The sequence below is a fragment of the Rutidosis leptorrhynchoides genome, chromosome 1, assembly GCF_046630445.1.
Source record: "Rutidosis leptorrhynchoides isolate AG116_Rl617_1_P2 chromosome 1, CSIRO_AGI_Rlap_v1, whole genome shotgun sequence".
Lineage (NCBI taxonomy): Eukaryota > Viridiplantae > Streptophyta > Magnoliopsida > Asterales > Asteraceae > Rutidosis > Rutidosis leptorrhynchoides.
Window position 1 is genome coordinate 401,409,784 of NC_092333.1, and position 21,662 is coordinate 401,431,445.

At 34.0% G+C, this 21,662-nt stretch overlaps 1 protein-coding gene and 1 long non-coding RNA gene across 2 annotated transcripts in view; both read right to left on the minus strand.

Annotated features, from left to right (window-relative positions):
• LOC139901347 (putative protein FAR1-RELATED SEQUENCE 10) overlaps positions 1 to 3,252 on the minus strand; it is a 59,974-nt gene extending 56,722 nt beyond the window's left edge. The window contains exon 1 of the mRNA XM_071884075.1: positions 3,181 to 3,252. Within this exon, the coding sequence (XP_071740176.1) occupies positions 3,181 to 3,252 (72 nt within the window). The remainder of the gene's footprint in view (positions 1 to 3,180) is intronic.
• Positions 3,253 to 6,110: 2,858 nt separating this feature from the next.
• Positions 6,111 to 6,965, minus strand: LOC139871560 (uncharacterized). Its single transcript, XR_011766674.1, has 2 exons — positions 6,522 to 6,965; positions 6,111 to 6,314 (listed from the first exon to the last, which is right to left on the minus strand). It is a non-coding gene; the product is annotated as an uncharacterized lncRNA (long non-coding RNA).
• Between the last annotated feature and the right edge of the window lie 14,697 nt (positions 6,966 to 21,662).

Below are 21,662 nucleotides of genomic sequence, written 5' to 3' on the forward strand. Positions count from 1 at the left end.
TTTAGTTTTACTTAATATAACATATTGTGAAATTGGTTACGTTTAAAAGTGTCGGGAAGCGGGTTTTCCACTCGCGTGTAAATAAAAACTGATCAGTCCACTTTAGTTCATTTGGACGCCGTCCAGAATCATGGGACGCCGTCCTGGTCTTCATCTCTGGACGCCGTACAGATTATGGGATTCCGTCCAGATACGCTGTCTGACAAAAAATTTTTTAGGCGTGTTTTTGGTAAAACGATGTCGGGTTGTTACACTTATATTCTATATCATCACCAACACTAAACCTCATCAAATCTCCACCATCAATATATCGTATACATTCATCATCTTCATTAATATGTATTACGTATCAGTTATCATTTATGTTTTATCAATAATACCGTTACCTACAATATCACCTATTTTATATCCTCATCGTTTACTGCTACTGTACTTGTATCCCACTGTTATTTTCTCGACCCAACTGTAAATACACTTAGAATCTTAGCCCAAAAACACGGTCCAACAAATATAGCTAACCCTCTTACGGCCCAATAGTTAACTCCCATTATCAACCCAGTTAACTAATAACGACCCATTACTAATTCAATTAGGTATCGTGCATATGCATACAGCTGTAAAGTTGAACTTTTATATGGGGTTCGATCAGGTATTAAGAATTTGGAACGCATAACATCTCAATTATTATATCCACCATCATTATCTGCTTTATTACATAACAACTTTCATCATTATCAATTATCATGGTGGTTTAACAAAAAGTGTTGGTTGAATCGAATAACAAGGATCAGTGTGTCAATGAACATTGGAATAAATCAAGTAGGGGTATCCAAGAAACAAGGTGTTTGAATAAATAGAAAGTAAAAGCCGTAGCAGGTGGCGATGATGATTTGTTATGGCGGTCTTTGCGGTGGTTTTAAGTCAGCATAGAAATAGAAATTCGTGAGTAAAGAAGATGGTTTGTAACGTGAAACATACCATACAAAAGGAAGATAAAGAAAGAAAAAGAAAGATATAATAACGATGGTGTGATTGGTGGGTTAAGATGGCGACTGGTTGTAGCAATTCGAGTAGTCTTTAATGGTTTTGTTGTGATTTCTCACGTCAGAAAAAAAGAAAGAAGGTAGTAATTGTTATGGTGTTTTGGTTTTGTGATGGAGGTGTGTGTCGACTTGCCACAGAAACAATATAACAATTCAGATTGTTCGTTTAGCAGTTTTTTTGTGACTGTTTTAGTGGAGTTTTTGTAGAGTTCGAATAAACAGAAGAAGAGAAAGAAAAGGAAATAATAATAATAACCTTGTAGCAGTAGCAAATAGCAGGTGCAGTCATAGGTTCTGTTTGGTGATTTGAGTTTCGCGGTGTTGTGTGAAAATAGAGACAGATAGTAATGGCAACAAAATAATAGCAGACGATGATGATGTTCTTGATGGTTCAGTTGTGTTGGTGGTTTTGAATGTAAACAAAAACAGAAACTAGCAAGTAGCAGTGTGTGCTGTGGTGGTGGTTTGGTGCTTTTGATGGCGAGTGAAAGTGGTGGCATGATGGTATTGATGAAGCTAGATGATGATTTGTGGTAGAGTATGGTTGTTCTCAGGTGTTGATGATTTATAAGGGTAATTGAATGATTGATGTAGTAATAAGATTTGATTGAAGTTCTTTTCTAGCGATGATTGAAGATCGATTGAATCTCACGAGTTGAATAGAAAAGAAGAAAATAAATAAAGGAGATAATGATATCTGATCCGTTTATATATAATTATTATCTATTATATATAATATATAATTATAATATATTAATAATAATATTAATTATAATTACATTAATAATAATAATATTGATAATGTAAAAAAATTAATAGTAATATTAATATTAATAATAATAATAATAATAATAATGATAATAATAATAATAATAATAATAATAATAATAATAATAATAATAATAATAAAGATAAAAGTAAAAATAATGATAATAATAATAAAAATGATAAATTTAATAAGCCTATATAACACATTTTCGGATCACCGTTTATATATATATATATATATATATATATTAATAATTAATAATTTATATAATTGTTTATATATTATATAATATTTACGTGCATTGTTAAAATGTACTTTTTTTCCAATGACTCGTACGTTGTTACTCAACTATTGTCTCAGCTTCGGTTTCTCGAACGGCTTTTCGTACGCTTAGAAAACTAACACTTTACGTTTCGTGACTCGTACCCTTGTCCAAATATAGACTAAAATCGTTGATGAATCATATTACACGAAGTGTAATTTATACATTTGAGTGTTTTGGTCATTAGCTTCTATAAATCAACATCTCTTTATTTATCAAAGTATTTAATTCAAAACGTTTTATATCTAAGTTAATATTATATATATATATATATATATATATATATATATATATATATATATATATATATATATATATATATATATATATATATATATATATATATATATCATTTAAAATATAAACTTGTATAAATTATAATTGAAATATTTATGTAATAGCATGACATTTAGTTTTTTTTTTTCTTCCTAAAAACTAGTTATATTTATAATTTAAACTCGTTTAAATAATAGAAGTTATTATATCAAATAATGTTTTGAGTAATACGAAAACTAAATAATTAATTTACCAAGGGTCACGAGGCAATAAACGTAAAGTATGCTTTTGAAATTTAAACGGGAATCTTTACTAACTCTTGACTAATTTTCATAAATGACACTTTTTGTAAATCACATTTCCAAATATTCCGAATACTGATAAAAAGGACAGATTTCTTAAATCGTAGTGGACCTCTCAACAGAGACTCGAAATCAAAGAATCTTGATAACTCAATCATTTGATATAATCGTTCAATTTCGTTAATAAATATATCAAACATATACGGAAACAAATACGTTTATGTGAAGTTTTATATGTCTAATACTTGTTAACATTTTCAAGTTATAATATATATACATATACATATATGTATAATTATATCCATTTATCTAATGGTTCGTGAATAGTCGGTATTTGGTCGAAGTTAAATGAATGTATAAACACAGTTTAAAATTATTGAGATTTAACTTAACAACTTTGCTTATCGTGTCGAAATAATGTAAAGATAAAGTTCAAATTCAGTCGGAAATTTCCGGGTTATCACAAACCACCACCCACCGGCCACCACCCACCCACCCACCACTATCCACCATCTCCACCCACCCACCACTATCCACCATCTCCACCAACCACCACCACCACCGACCACCACAACCACCCACCACCAACAACCACCACAACAAGCACCCACCACTACCACCCACCACCACCAACCACCACCAGCACCAACCACCACTACCACCACCATCCACCTACCCACCACCACCACTACCACCTAGTACCAACACCAACCACCACCACCACCAACCACCACCACAACCAACCACTACCAACCACTACCAACCACCCACCACCACCTCCATCCACCTACCCACCATCCACCTACCCACTACCACCCAGTACCAACCATCACCACCACCAACCACAACCCATCACCAACCCCCACTACCGCCTTCCTCCACCACGAACCACCATCAACCGCCACCACCAACCATCACCACCTCCAACACCAACCACCAACACCACACCACCACCCACCACCACCACCCATCATCCATCTACCCACCACCACCGCAACCACCACCAACCACCACCACTACCCGCCACCAACAACCACCACCACCAACCACCCACCACCACCATCCACACCACCATCCACCACCACCACCAACCACCACCAACCACCACCCACCACCACCATCCACCACCACCACAAACCACCACAAAACACCACCACCAACCACTACCAACCCCCACCACCAACCACTACAAACCCCCACCACCACTAACCACCACCAACCACCACCACCCACCACCACCAACCACCCACCACCACTATCCACCATCTCCACCATCTCCACCAACCACCAACCACCACCCACCAACACCACCACAACCAACCACCACCCACCAACACCACCACAACCAACCACCACCACCACCCACCACCACCACCACCAACCACCCACCACCACTCACCCACTACCACCATCCACCACCAAACACCACCACCAACCACCACACACCTCCACCCACCTCCAACACCAACCACCACCCACCACCACCACCTACCATCCACCTACCCACCACCACCACCGCACACTACCACTAACCACCACCACCGCCGACCACCACCACCATCGCCGACCACCACCACCAACCACCACCACAACCACCCACCACCACCACTACTCCTCACCACTAACCACCACCACTAACCACCACTACCTACCATCCACCTACCCACCACCACTACTCACCACCACTACTCACCACCACTCACCACCACCACCACCCACCACTAACCACCACCACCACCCGCCACTAACCACCACCACCACCTACCACCACCCACAACTCATCACCAGCCACCACAACCACCCACCACCACCACCCACCAGCATTCATCAGAAAAAAATGATCATTCATCATAAAAAATGATCATTCATCTAAGTTATCTTTCATCAAGTAGGTATCATTTTTTTAAAAATAGTTAATATTCGTAAGAAAACAATAATCATTCATCACAAAATGATTATCATTCATTAAAACAATTATCATTCATCAGACAAGAATTATCATTCATCATAAAAGAAAACAATTATCATTCATCACAATATTACAAATGATAAAAATGCCTGATGAAAGATAAAAAAAAAGTATCTTACAAATGATAAAAATACCCGATGAATGATAAAAATATCTGATGAATAATAAAAATACAGAATGAATAATATAAATAGGTGATGAATGATAAACAAAGAATGATAAATAAATAAATAAAAAAAAAACTATGATGAATAAGAAAAAAAATATGATCAATGATAAAACAACTGATGATTGATAAAAAAAAATATGATGAATGAGAAATATTATCATTCATCAAAATATTATCAATCATCAAAACATTATCATTCATCAAACCATTATATAATTAATTTTATAAAAAAAGAATAGGGCATTCCGAGAATCGAACTCGGGACCTCCCGCACCGAAAGCGAGAATCATACCGCTAGACCAAATGCCCAGTTATCAAACAATTATCATTCATCTAATTGTTGTCATTCATATAAAAAAACACATATCTTTTATCATAAAAGAGTTATCATTCATCATAATGCTATCATTCATTAAACACTTCCCATTTATCAAAAAACAGTATCATTCATTTATCATTCATCAAAACACCCGATAATTGATAAAAATACCAAATGAATGATAAAAGTTGCTGATGAATAATAAACGATAATTGATAAAAGAACATGATGAATGATAAAAAAAAATATTCGATGAATGATAAAAATACGCAGTGAATGATAAAGATAGTTGATTAATGATAAGCGAAGAATGATAAAAGAACATGATGAATGATAAATATCCGATGAATGATAAAAATACCGATGAATGATAAAAATACCAAATGAATGATAAAAGTAGCTGATGAATGATAAAAAAAAATTACCTGATAAATGATAAAAATAACCGATGAATGGTAAAAATACCAAATGAATGATAAAAGTAGCTAATGAATGATAAAAAAAAAAAAAAAAAATACCCGATGAATGATATATCGCTTACTTTAAACTCGGTTAGTACACAAAACTTCATCAACAACGTGTGGGACAACATGTTCTAAAACAGAAGACTCAACAGGCAAAACATCAGATTATGCCATATCTATTTAACTAATGAAGTAGATATTAGCGTTATTTCCTATGGTCACGTGCTATGTCATCGATTGCATTAAGTATTACTCCGTATTAAGTATTGAAAAGTAATAAGATATACCTCAGCAAAGTTTCTTTGGTCTGAAGCAAGACGTTTGGTAGACAATTCATTTAATGTTCGGAAGAGAATCATAAAGATCCTATGTGAGGTAAGAACGTCTGCTGACTGAAATTGTTTAGCTAAAACGGAAAAGAGCTCAGGCCTGATTAGGTAACCAACTCAGTGAGTCCGCAAATATATAAAACAAAAGTCAATACACAACAATTTTAACATCAAAATACAACATCCGTGAAACATACTAACCAAAAGATGTTGAGTATATAGAACAAATATACAGGCTCACAAATATAGTCAATATAACTAAGGAGTCCATGGAATTATGGGAAGCATACCATTCTTTAAAATAGTCTATACGAGCAATTTTAGAGATTATAATAGCCAATGTCAAAGCAATCTGCAACGAAGAAGTATTCAATACATAATGTTTAAAAGTTAGACAATATCCATACGATAACAAAACAACTAGCAAACATCTGGGGTCCCATAATTGAATTTAGTGGTGTCCTATACGATTTTTAAGGGTACATAATACATAAAAATTCAAAGATAGTGGGGTCATGGGACCCCATTGGCTTTTGTGTAGATACGACTCTGTACCCACCTGATAGTTATCTTCTCTCAAGTGAGACTACTTCTTTCGCCTCAAATGTGACTTCTCTTCATTTGAAATACCCCTGCAGTTACTTCTTTTACATTAAGAGTTACATGGCAAGTAATTCTCAAAGAGAAAATGAAAAACGGGCATATGGCAGTAATATCAATGTATACAGATGCACAATATCAATAGGTCAAAGTCAAACTTATTCAACTGAGCATTGTGATCTGCAACTCTTGGTAAGCATTACTGGTTGTAAATTAGATATCTTAATAGACATAAAAAAAGATTCATGTTTGCAATTTGGTCCAAACAAATATTTGATTATTTAAAGTACATTTTCATACTTCAATCATGTAGTTCTATCTATTTAAATCACAACCATGAATATAACTTCAAATTTATTGTTTATGGTATAAGTAAATTCGTATATTCTTTAAAAGAATGTAGTCAACAGGTAAAACATCAGATTATGCCGTATCTATTTAACTAATGAAGTAGATATTAGCGTTATTTCCTATGGTCACGTGCTATGTCATCGATGCTCGACTGCAATTTTCCGTTCTGTCAGCTCTAAGTATCCAAAACGATAAAATATATATCAGCTGGGATAAGTGCAACTATAGATGGTTTATGTCAGATAGAGTTTGTATTACTTTATTGGTGAAAAGGCTTCAAAAACAATTTGAACAATAAGCATATGTTGAATATAGTCACAATTACATGATTCATTTTTATTTATGAACCTAAAACGAATAATAGTCTACAACAAAATCAAACTGTGAATTCCTATCTATGAATGGATAATCTGTAGCAACCTAAGCTCCTATAATCTTAAATATATATAATCAAAGCTCCTATAATCAAACAACATATTTTATTATCTACGCTCTCACATTTGTGAAATCTATATATAATTAAAATCCAATTCAACTCTTACAAATCGCACCTTGTTTCGTACATTCAATCGTCGTAACTACTGGAAGCATCACTCGATAACCTCCATAAACTCGTTGCTTAGCAACCGGAAGAATTAGTCGATAACCTCCGTAAAACAAGACGAATCATCAACAATTTGTTGTGTAATTAGATGATGAAATTTAAGGCCACGTCAATCATTTTCGAAAAAAAAAAAAAAAAAAAAAACGTCGTCCTTAACTGGCACCAGTAATAAATTTGGGGATCATCGTTGTTATTGTTGTTTAACCTCACCTGAATAATAACCGTCGTCAAAAATTGCGAACTGAATATGATATGAAAATTCGTATCTTTTGGATCGATAATGATAACATGATGGTGAGAAAAGGAACAATTAGTGTTAGACGCATATTATGGTTATGTTAATTAGTTATGTTAATTATGGGCTATAGGTTATGTTGTCTATTGGGATTCCATATCATTTATGTCCATGGTCTCTTGATGTACAGCATTCGTTGTATATATATGCCTAATGTATCTTTGTTGAGCAAGACAATAATATATCAATTATCCTTTATCTATTATACCTTTTAACATGGTATCAGATTATTTGTAGCCGCCTCCACCATCGCAACCTTCCATCTATTTCCAATTATCCTAGCATATTATTCTTTCCTTTTGTCTTCTGTATCTTCAATCATAAATCATAGCCGCCATTCTCTGAAAGTCAAGCAAGTTGATAAATTTTGTATCTTGTTCCTACCTCTCGATACCACTTTAAAAAAAAAAAAAAAAAAAAAAAAAAAAAAACAACAAAAACAAAGTTAAACAATTGTTGCTAATATCTTTATTTGCATCTCGATTACCGTGAAGCCATTTATATCTCAAAATAGTTTGTTGGCAGCATTCAAGAATTATATTTTTGCATACATCAAGTCGCTCTTATACGGAACCCAAGTGCCCTCAGTGATGGTAAACCCGGTTCAATCATCATTCAACAATTGTGGTGCTAGATCTCCTTCCCATGGTACTACTTATTCTCAAGCCCAATTAATACAGATGATTATGCACCAACAACCTTTGATTAATCAGGGTCCATCCCAACCTCTATCGCGGACTTCGGGATTCATGCCGTACGTGTATCACAACAATTTACAGCAATTAGACCCAACCAATAGTGGGTCATTTCAAAAGGTCAACGAGTGGGCTTCTCGGGTTCCTGCACAATATACTCCAAACGCGTTTAACACATGTTCGTTAGAGAATTCTGACAACGCTGACTAGCACATGGACACTGGCGCGTCCACACATCTTACCTCTTCCGTTAATAATCTTAGTACTATTTTTAATAATCGCGGGTATCCGTCAGTCGCCGTTGGTAACGGGAACACTATCCCCGTAACCAATACCGGCCATAGCTTGTTACCTACTGTCCACCGTCCATTACACTTACATAATGTGCTTGTTACCCCTAACATCGTTAAAAACCTCATTTCTGTTCGTCAATTTACGCGTGATAATGTTGTTTCTGTTGAATTTGATCCTTTTGGATTTTCTGTGAAAGATTACCTGACGCGTCGTCTCCTTCTCCGATGTGATAGCAGCGGGGATCTCTACCCCGTCACCTCCACCTTCTCGCAATCTTCACCACAAGCCCTCCTCACCAGTTCTGCTACCTGGCATCAACGTCTTGGACACCCAGGGTATGATGTTTTTCGTAGACTCGTATCCAATAAAGATATTATTTGTACTAAAACTATGTCTCCCGTTCTTTGTCATGCGTGTCAACTTGGAAAACACGTGCGTCTTCCTTTTTCCGTTTCTAGTTCTAATGTTAATGCAACCTTCGATATTATTCATTCTGATTTATGGACTTCGCCTGTTTCTAGTATTAGTGGCTTAAAATACTATATTATATTTCTTGACCATTATTCACATTATGTGTGGGTATTTCCGTTACGAAATAAATCTGATGCACTTGCTACATTTATACAATTTCGCGCATTTGTAAAAACTCAATTTAATCAAGAAATCAAAGCATTCCAATGTGATAACGGCGGCGAATTTGATAATACCGCCTTTCATCAACTTCTTCTCTCTAATGGCATTCAATTTCGATTCTCATGTCCCCACACATCTCAGCAGAACGGGAAGTCCGAACGCATGCTCCGCACCATCAATAATCTCATACGCACCCTCCTGTTTCAAGCTCACCTTCCACCGATTTTTTGGGTGGAAGCTCTCCATATGGCAGCTCATCTTCTCAATATTCTCCCCTCTTCGGCTATTAATCACGATATTCCACATACCCGCCTCTACAAACAAAAGCCTACCTACACTAACCTCCGCGTCTTCGGATGTCTCTGCTATCCTCATCTCAACACCACAAACAAACTTGCTCCTCGATCTACTCCATGGTCTCTTGATGTACAGCATTCGTTGTATATATATGCCTAATGTATCTTTGTTGAGCAAGACAATAATATATCAATTATCCTTTATCTATTATACCTTTTAACAATTAGGAATTGAATATGATATATATTGATTGATATTGATTGATTGTGAACAGGTTTGAAGATTCGTATTTGGAAGGATGAAGATCGGAAAAGAAATTGGGGAAATCATGGAAGAGTCAAAATTATTAAATTACTGAATTGCCCATCCGTGTTTTTTAGGCTTTTTATTAAAATTTATGAAACATGTGGTGTATATTTACTTATTCAGTTTGTACTCCATTTATTGCTTAGCTATCAATTGGTCAGATATATATATATATATATATATATATATATATATATATATATATATATATATATATATATATATATATATATATATATATATATATATATATATTAGCAAAGTTTTACTATTTCATTGTCCTTGCATGTCATTTGACATTTTTTTAGTTATATTCTATACCAGTGTTGTAAAAAACGGAAAAAACGGGGGTATAGACGAATTTTGGAGTGCCCCGTCCCGTTTATACATAAAACGTTTGAAAAAACGGAAATCGGCTAAAAAAACGGTCAAAAGACGGTCAAACACGGTCCGAGACGGGAAAAAACGGGTTTTTCTGATTTTTTCAAGTTTTTTTTTTTTTTTAATATTAAACGTTGTGCTATTACTTAGTGTTTCTTTTTTTATGTTTGAAATGTTGAAGTATTTAAACATGTGTGAAATGCTTATGTTTGGAATAATGTAATGTACAATATATATATAATATATAACATTTTTATTTAAAAGTCAACGTTAGTCAACATCCGTCTCGACCTCCGTCTCGACCCTTTTAGGACCCGACCGTCTCGACCCCGTCTCGCGTCTTTTGCAACCTTGTTCTATACTACTAGTACTTCTTATAATTTTAATTTATATTATATTATACGAGGAATATTCATTTGAGTCCATAAATTAAGTTGAGATTCAAGAGGCTGATGAGAGCGCGACACGTGTCGCGAAAATCACATGTGATTGGAAAAAAATTTAAAAAAAAATTTTGAAAAAAAAATTTTAAATTTTTTTTCGAAATTTAAAAAAAAAAATTTAAATTTTTTATTTTTTTACAATCACATGTGATTTACCTGCACAATCACGTGTAATTGAATTGTACAATCACATGTGATTGGATTTGCCATGCATAATCACATGTGATTGGTTTACAATCACATGTGATTGACATGCATAATCACATATGATTTTTTTTTTAAAAATTTCGAAAAAAAAATTTCGGGAAAAAAATTTTTAAAAAAAAATTTTCGAAAAAAAAATTAAAAAAAAAAAAATTTCAAATTTTTTTTCCAATCACATGTGATTTTCGCGCCACATGTCGCCATCTCATTGGTCCCTTTATTTTCAAGCAAATTTATGGATGCAAGTGATTACAAATCTATATTATACTGGTACTACATATTTTACCAAGTATATTGGTAGTGGGACTACATATTTTACCAAATATATGGGTAGACAGAGAGATAGATACTATACATGGGAACTACTACTATAAACACCTATGAAATGAGGGGAGGGTATTTACGTATTCGGACCCATTAAAATAGTTACAGTACATTAAAACTGTCTAGCTAGTTAATTAATTAATTTATAATTTAGTATTCCGTATTCAAATTTGAAAAGTCAAGTTATGTCAAATTTGAAATTGCTTATTTGCAAGTTATTTTCTACTTAAAATGAATCGCAGTACTTGAAACTGTTTCTCGTAGCTAAAAGTATAACACGAATTAACGGTTGGTTAATTGAACGTTAAAAAATAGTTAACGTTCAGGTAATTAAATGGTAAAAATACGGAAGGAAGAAAGGAAGTAAAAGAAAATTATAAAAACAATAACTTCCTTCAATTAATTCAACATTTAAAAAAATATTTAACGCCGGTTAACTAAACATTCTAAAAAAAGAATGAAAAAGGAAAGAGATAAAATGAAGTAAAAAAGTTGTAAAAAATTAATATAAAAAATGTTTTTCAAAAAGAAAAAAAACTACTTCACAAAATACCCTCAAAGTTGAGGGTAATTACATGAATGTTATGTGAGTGTCAATGTGAATAGTATAATATCTCGACACAAATAGTATAGTATTATTTGTTATAATTGTTATAATAATAATAATAATAATAATAATAATAATAATAATAATAATAATAATAATAATAATAATTATAATTATAATATAATTTTAGGAGGCAACTAACCCTTGTATATTTATCAATATTACACTAATATCTTTAGATGTTTGAGGGGATGATAATTCCCTTCGTCTCCACTATGTACCACTCATGCTTACAATATAATTAATGTTAACATCAATAAATTGTTTTTTATGATCTTTGTGAGCTGATAAAGTTGTGGAAAGTTTTTGGGTGGTATGGTCATGACATGACAATGTTATGTGAAAAAAGAGTAGTGTCAAAGGTTTTGAGAGATGGTTGTATAAGTTGTGAGTTACGTGTTAAAATATAGTTGAAAGTTAATTGAAAAGTAGGAAAAAGAAAAAAATTGATTAAACGCTTCTCTTTCTCCCGTTGAAATACCAAGAAAACTCTACATATTTACCCGAAAACGCCCGCAACAGGCGTTGTGAGCATTTTCAAATAATCAAATGTCACGTGAGCCAAAAACATGTGTTGTTGAGCGTGTAACAAGTGGTGTTATATAGAAATAAAATTTAAAAACGTTCAGCTGACTAAATTTACATTATTTGAATAAAAAATCACGAGCTATCTAGATGTAATTTTTTGATCTAATGCTAATGAAGAGTACTCTGATTTAGGATAACCGTTTTCCTTAAAATGAAATGTCAAGGTTTCTTGTGAAAATTGACAATCTTCAAGCCATCACCTATTGTCGTTGATGAAGCATCCGTGGTAACTTATTCGCTTAACGAACGCGAATTGGAAAAGAATAACTATTATTCCTTACTATATTTTTTTAACGACAATTTTTGACATCAAAGACTCTCATTTGTCAACCACGCACACATTCAGGCAGAAACCCGAACCGCTAACCAGGGGACATCGAACCACAATCCATACAGGCATGTGATCAAGCCTTTATCTCATTGAGCGGACCGGTAAAACTCACTGTAAGGTCAATATATATCACCATTATTAGTCTTCAACTGATTTAAAAAAATCAGGGGCATCCCTAATGATCGAACACATGACATCTCCCTATTCTATATGGTCAATATATATCACCATTATTCCGTACTATATAGTTTTCTAAGTCTTGTTGGAAAAAGGTTTTGTTATGTTACTTATATATGTTGTCAAATTCGTTTCGTAATGATAACATACACTTGATTAAACATGTTGTTTTGATAACTAATTATGAGTTTTAAACAAATTTCTAAGCGCTTTTAAGTTTTTCCTATACGGGTCAAGAAAAGTGTACCCAAGGTAAACCTTTTTTTTATTAGGTGAAATGCAGATACAAACTAGGTGATAGTTGGAAGGTGTAACCATGTAGGTAAGATATAATATCTGCAATTATACCAAATATAATTGAGGAAAATATGATGCATCTAATTCTTGATTGGTGAGGCCTTATGAGTTCTTGACGAAATTATGTTACTTAAGTTGAATGTCACCACATGTACTGACTGTAGTACAATCTTTTAATAAAGGCAAGGCGATCGTTGGCTCGGGTTCAAGTATCGGATTTGTTTTTTGAATAGTCGAAATGCATTAAAAAAAACCCGCTAGCAAAGAACTAGAAACAAGTAAAAAACAACAAACCATTACAAAGGGTACATTAAGCCACATATTGTCTCAAGTTAAGTTTACCCCTATACTAACCCACCGAAGAAAAGAAAACAAAAGAAAACAAAAGAAAACAAAGAAAAAAAAAATTATAAGTATTATCAATTAAGTATCTTTCTTGAGATGAGTGCCACTAAACAAATAATCGTTTTTAAATCTCCAAATACTCTATAAAAAAGCCGCCACAATCGCCAACAACTCAATCTTCTTGTCTCTAGAAGCGACCAACATTACTCGTTCCATGATGTGAAAATCAGTGGCCGATGTGTAAAATCGCGTGTATAATTTATAGAAGGAAATTTACCGGTTATTAGATTTAAACTCACTTACGGGCAGTGTACCCGATCGTGTAGCAGTATAGTAAATGGTAAAATCAAAAATCGATCGTTCAACTCAAATCGAGATTATAAACTACGTGTAATTAACTAATAGAAATAGAATTAAGTGAAATAACGAGATATTTGATTTTGGCTATTAAACGATTAGCCGAATCAATGGTGATGTAAACTAAAAGACAATATTTTTGTTGTATTATATTAATAAAACGTTTTCAAGATAGAAATGTAATCAGATGATGAGAATATGTTCATCTAGACTTTCTTAACAACTGTTTAGATGTTTACGGATTAAGCCCTAATCAATTACATAACATTTGCAATTCAAATAACCGGTTCACCGGGAATTCCCTTGAGCAAACACTTTGTCACAGCCCCAAATAGGGCCTGGGGTATTTGTGACTAATTATATCAAATCACAGTTGTATAAACGAGAATGACTCTATATGAGACGTTTTGAATAAAACATTTATTAATAAAACAGCGGAAGCATTAAAAGTTTTTACATCAAATCCAAACCGAAATAGTATTAGTTTTAACATGCAAAGTAAATGTAATGAAATAAAGACTCCATGCAACAGCATTCAATTCATCATGTAGCATTCATAGCAATCACCTTATTCGTCACCTGAGACAAAACATGCTTAAAGTGTCAACCAAAAATGTTGAGTGAAATTCATAGGTTTATATAATATGCATTAGATCACAAGATTTAGTTTAAAGCTGATTTATACCAATTATATCAATCTAAAAAGAGTTGTTGCAGTTTGTAATATCGCTACTAGACAAAAGTTTACCCCGCGACACCTTGAACAGTCAGTGTCAGTTGAATCATTATTATGTAACCAAAGACCATCAGTCAAATAGTTAGAGACGTCACTCTCAGTAGCGCTACTCACAATAACTAAGTTTGCATCTTATACCTCAGCAATTAATGATATTACAGTGGGGATTTGCATGACAAAGCACGACAGTACAATAACATTTTAGTACTTGTATCTAAACGTAAAACAGTTATAAAGCAAGCATGTGTCTCACCCCAAAAGTTATAAACAGTTTAGTAAACAGTAAAAGTGGGGCTATGAAAATCACCTTAAATAGCAGTTGAAGTATTCCACGCAAGAAGGAAAGTAAAGCAAGTAAGTGATCTGGATATCAACCTAGAGGTATAACGTTTGATTAGTTAATGTCTAACTTGACATAAAGTGTGTTTATTAATATAGCAACTATATTGACAGTGACGGTTTTCGAGAAAAGTTCATATTTCTCAAAAGTTTCTATTTTTGGAAACCTACTATTTATGGAAAGCTTCCACTTATAGTAAACTTATAGTTTAAGAATATTCGGGTTATAATTCTTAACAAAGATGTTGTACAATCTCGCCCAAACTTCGTCGCTAACATGCAAGTCACTCGAATGATCTATTGTTACCGAGCGGCCCAGGATCTCTTGACCAGAATCTAAGTCTTGGCATTCGAGATCCACAAGCGTCCCATAATAGTAACAAGGATCACCCTAGGCCACAAGTAGCGGTGATGTTTGTAGTCTTTGTACGCTATCTTTAATTATAACCTTCACGTTAGGTGCGTATATACATATATATTCATTAATTTGATTTTAATTATAATTCCTATATATTAATTCATAAAAATACTTTTATAATTTTTAGTAACATATATTACTAACTATAACATGTTATTTATTTTAATTTTAATTGCATATAATTTATAACATTATTTACATGTTTCGGTAAAAAAAATAATAAACCGAAGTAAATAGTAAAAAGTAAAAAGTAAAAAGTAAGAAAATAATACTTACTAGTAGTAATTCTTCAAAGAGAGAATGAGAGAAATTTTGGTGTGAGTTTGAATGAGAAATGAGGGGTATTTATACTTGAAAAAATTAGGTAAAAAGAATAAAATAATTAAAAGAAAAAGAAATATTTTAATTTTTGATGTGTCAAGACGTAACCTTTAAAATGTAGACAATATGCTTAATAATTAACACATAATACAGGCAACTAAAATCCGATCATGTATTAACTAGCAAGTAAATTGACCAGTTCGATCCACAGGGAGAAGTTTGTTTAAATGATTTTACCACGATTAATTATTCTAAAAAGGGGGTTTTTATTTGAAGTTGTGTTTTTGTTTAACGAAACAGTAAATAAAAATAATAATTAACAAGAATGAGAATGCGGCGTTTACTTCTTTGCTTGATAAATGACAGGGATTGTTCTTTTATAATTAAAACCGTTATGTGATAGTTACAATAGAGTAGTTTATATCAATTTCACAATATTTATAAACTTAAGAACTATGTTTAATCAACAAGATTCTTTCTTGGTTAAATTCACATAAAACCTAGTTTACTAAGATCACTCTAAGTAAACTACATGATTGTAAAACCTAAATATCATCCAATTACCATCCTATATTCACATATAGGTGTCTAGATCACTAGGTGTTGAAGTACAAATTATAGCCATTGATAAATTAACATAAATCAAGTCATAACTCGTATAATTGAACTAGAATATAAAGATAGTTACAACAATGGATTTCTTGAAAGAACATGGTGATTTAGATTGGTTAACTAACTAGATTCAACCCAGTTAAACTCACGTGAAACCTTAATTACAACAATCACTTGAGGTAATTTCATAACTACGTTGCTTTGGAACTTATTCAATTACCGAGTTAAACACATAACAAAATCACTTAAGTGTATGTATCTAATCGTCTAGATTACTAGATGTATTGAAGTATAGATTGTTTTCCTAGTTAACTCACATTAATAGGTTGCAATCTATATAATTGAAGTAATGATCTAAACATGCATAACAATGGTTCTTACGGTTGAACTAGATAATTAAATCAATCAAACATATGTATAACTAGCATAACATCAAAGTATAGAACAATCTCAAGCCATAAATCTTACATTGAAGCAAACACACAAGGCTTTTAGCCTAACATAATCATAGTAGAACTAATGAAACAGTAAATACAAGTTGAATTCATGTTAAAAAGATATAGAACAATAGTACCAATTGCGATAAATGATCCTAGCTTAATATTGATGTTGAAAGAGTGGAGATTAACTTGCAGCCTTCCTTAGACCTTGAAAATCATCTTAAAACTGGGGGAGAACGTAGTAGTGAAGGTGTCTCAAGTAAGTAACCAAAGGCTCCATTAAATAGCCTCAAAAGTTAGGTATTTTGGCCAGAAAGTGACCAGATGCGTCGCATCTCTTTGGGATGCGCCGCATCTCTTTTCGTTCAGTAGATTCCAGCTCGATTCTGCACTCAGAACTGTCGGCAGGGGGTCAGATGCGCCGCATCTGGGACAGATGCGCGCATCTGGCTTGGATGCGCCGCATCCATCTCAGATGCGCCGCATCTGAGGCTGTTTTGGTCCAGAAGTCTGCATGCTCCGCATCTGAAACTGTCGGGAATTTTTTGGTGCATAGATGCGCCGCATCTAAGAGAGATGCGCCGCATTTAGACCTATTTCAGTGGTTTCAGGCTGTTTTGCGCGTTTAATCTTCGTTTTAACTCTGTTTTTGCTGTTGGTCTTCATTTATTCATTCACAATGGACTTTTACAAATATACATGAATTACAATACATACGTACAACAATTATATACAAATGGAACAACTTTGGATCGAAATAACGGTAATAAACATGTATAATTTTGGCATTATCAAAATCCTCATACTTAAACCTTGCTTGTCCTCAAGCAAGACTTACAAGAATTTGAAATTTACTATAGTACACACACTTATTTAAGTGAGAACACAAAAAATGGGACTCACACTCACTCGATATAATACACAAGACACACAAGTTATTTATTAACACAATAACTCACGCTATATGGAAATCACACTCGGGTCACAATATATACACACTCACACTTTTATTTCACACACGAATCAAACTCACGCGTTTTGAGTATACACACACCTTTGGAGTACACACGCGAAATGAAATCATGCCAAAGTCGAAAGGTGGGTTTTAAAGTCCACATTTCTTGAAAATTTGGATCCTTAGGGAAATTAGGACCTTTGCGAAAAACCTTTTATGTTTTGAAAATTATTCATGTTAGTTTTTACACTAATCAAGTTTTCCGGTTTTAACCTCAAAGTCCGGTTGAGGGTAACTGAAAACCGAAGCCTCAGTCGGCGCTTAGCAAGCTACTCGCCCCCATGATTGAAGTATCATGGAACTTGAAACCGGATGTCCTAAAAATGGTTTTACACAATATAGTTCATAAAATAGCATAAGTTTTAGAAGAAACTATATCATGTCCAAATATCATCGGAGAACCATGAGTTTGCACACCTCAATTTGTTATGGCATATGTATGTTGACCGCGGTCAACATAGATGCAGTTGATCTTTACGGAGATCATCCATCTGGGGATTAGATTCATTAGTCTTAAAAGCTAATTTTCACTGTGCCCCCCCATTGTACGAGACAGATCCATCTCATGGTTAGGATAAGTCTGACCACCAAAAACCATGTTTGATGCTGAGGTGAGGTGGATTTCCAGCCGATGAAAGAGATGACTTTTCAAGATTTTTCGTCAACCTACAGCTGTTCTGGACTACGACTTCTAACATAAGTTAGCAAGTGTGTCATATTGGAAGACTTGACTTCCATCACAATCATTATATGGATGAGCATTGGATTAGATTGTTAGAACAACAAATTACTTGATGATTTTCATTTCATCCAGAATGTGGTATAGCATGATGATTATATCTTTTATATGACTACTAGTTTTATGATTTTTAACAAAATAAACTCAATCATTTGGTTGTTTCTTAATTTATTTTGTAATAATAATTTCGGTGTATGCACCTAGTTTTAAAATCTACAAATTTTAAACAAAATTTGAATTTATGAAGATAAAAGTTTAAAAATTTTCACCATTTTAAGCCTTTTTAACCAAAATCAAAAACCCGAAAGAATTTATAACTTTCTCCCCACACTTGAGTTCATGTATCGCCCTCGTTACATGAAATCAGAAAAATTTAAATTCAAGAGGGTTAAAGAGTGTAAGAGAGTTTATTACTTTCAAGGTTTAAAACCGAAGTTCACGGGATGATTGCGCTGAACTGAATACCAGCATAAGAACATCATCCGCTTCTTGCAACCACAAAACAATCACCAATCAAGTATATGCTGAACTTACTGCCAGTCTTTGTAAAAATGCAGCATATAGCACAATGCTCACCTGTAGCAATTCAAACAAAGGTACCATACGATTCACACAAATAAATAGGGGTGTACTCCATGTACTAAAAACCCCACTTACAATTATCTAAATTATTCAAATTACAATTATCCAAAATATTATCTAGTTATTACACACCAAACTTGAAAAGAAATTGTTTTTGAAACAAACCAACATCAACCAAACCTGTCACACATCAGGAAAAATTACGTCATCTTCAGAAAAATCCCCAAAATGAGTTACTTGGGCCAGCTCCACCTTTGCTTTGATTTCCCGCGTCGTCGTCCTGAAATATTGAGGGGTTGTACCCCTGATAAGTTCCTTGAGCAGGGACGACCGCAGTGTCTTCAGTAGGCGGGTTAGGAGGAGGAGGATAAGGCGCAGGATATGGATCACCCATTCGAACCCAAGGATCGTATGCAGGCCAAGGAGAGGGGGTATAGTTAGCGGGATCTGCAGCGTATGACACTGTCTGTTCATGTATCCAATTAAGCTGATTTTGCTGCCCCGCTTGAGTGTACCATGTTCGATCATTCCCAACATCAATGTAATGTTACATCTCCCTGTTACCTACATCGTAGTGATCAATTACCTTTTGGGTGTTTCGATCACTATGGAGTCGCATATCTGAAAATTGGCGCGCCATGTAAGCCTCCAATCATTTCCCGGACCCGAACTACTTCCAACATTCGGCTGTGGATCTGGTTGCTTTTGGGGTTGTTCTGGTTGCCTGTTCACGGGATCCTCATACCTAGTTAGAAGGCCGTTCGACTCCCTCATCAAAATGTTTGCCCTTGTATAACTCACTCTATCAAAGGCAATCATATGTTTCTCCTCTAACCCACTTATGTTGATTCGAAAATGTTCGGCAATCCTGGTTACAAAATGGCCACCCATGATTGGTGTAATCTTTTTCCTTTCTTCGAGGAGGAAAGTGAGAATCATTCGTGGGATATGAACATGGGAGTGATCCATTATCGCGTGAATGTACCATATATCCAAGTTGGTGACTTTTTCACTACTGTATTTTCGACAGTTTATGGTACTTGAAATGAATCGTTGGACGCATCGGTGCTCGTAGGTACGTAGCTTGCTACAAGTCTGCTTGCTTGCACTATATGCGGTATTGCTCATGTCCACCCATGCTGCTGAATGATTAAAAGAAGAAACATAGTATATACATTGATTAAAGTAATTTTACATCAGTTGATGTGGCAACCCTTCATAAATATCCAACGCCTTCACAAATTGCAGCAGCGTTAATGTCCTGTCTTGCCCTCCAAGATGAAATCTCATAAATGTACCCGATGTTGGTGACGTGTAATCAACCCTAAGTGAACCAACGAATTCTTTGACTAAAAGTGGATACACTCTTTCTTGCATTCTGAACAGGTTTTCCCAAGCATATATTCGATGGCCGTGATACGTTACTCGAAAAAGGTTGCGAAAATTTTGATATTCGCCGGCTTCTTCTAATGGTGTCCAATCGATATATTTCCCCGAATATACGTCTTTGTGTAGAAGTGCCTTCATCCGTTCATGGTATTCCGGATGCCTCAAAACTGCATTGATCCATGGATCCAGAGTGGTTAATCCACGGACATTTAACTGTCGGTTGTCAATATCCATTTCTTCCTCTTCAGCAGCATGTTCTTCTTCACTTGTATCCTCATCTACAATTGCTGGGGCTTTTTGCTTCTTTGATTTTGGGTTTGATGATGATGCTCTAGTCTACAAAAACACAACAAAACCAAACAAATAAAATAACAAACCAAGTTGATTAGCGTTAAAGAATTTCAAAACATCTTTCATATTGTACTTAGTGAAAACCATGTGGATATGTTAAGTTCCAATTAAATCTCAATGTTTATGTTAACCAATATCTTAACATGGTATGAACTATTTTAACTCTTAACAAACATGAACTAGTATGCCAATTGATTCAAATCACTTTACAAGTATAATCATACATAGCATGCTTCATTTCACCAAACACTTGCAATGTCATAACATATGGAACCATATGCATTCATCAAAAAGCATGTTAAACACTATGCAATCAATGGTTTTCATACATTTAGAACATTAAATTCATCTCAAGTCAACAACTTCATCAAAATGCTTAAGCATATAATCCTTAACTTATATAATAATTACTTTCAAATCGAAATAACACCAAGTTAAGGTTCACATGTGTTTAGCATAAGTAATGATTTGCATAACTTCAACTTAGAACACTTACTAGTTAACAAAAGTCAAAATCCCTAATTCAAGAACCCTAAAATTCAATAATTTGTGTAATCGTGTAATTCAACAAAGGTTCATACAATTTTGTTAATGTATACTAGTAATCAAACTTCAAAATATCTCAATTG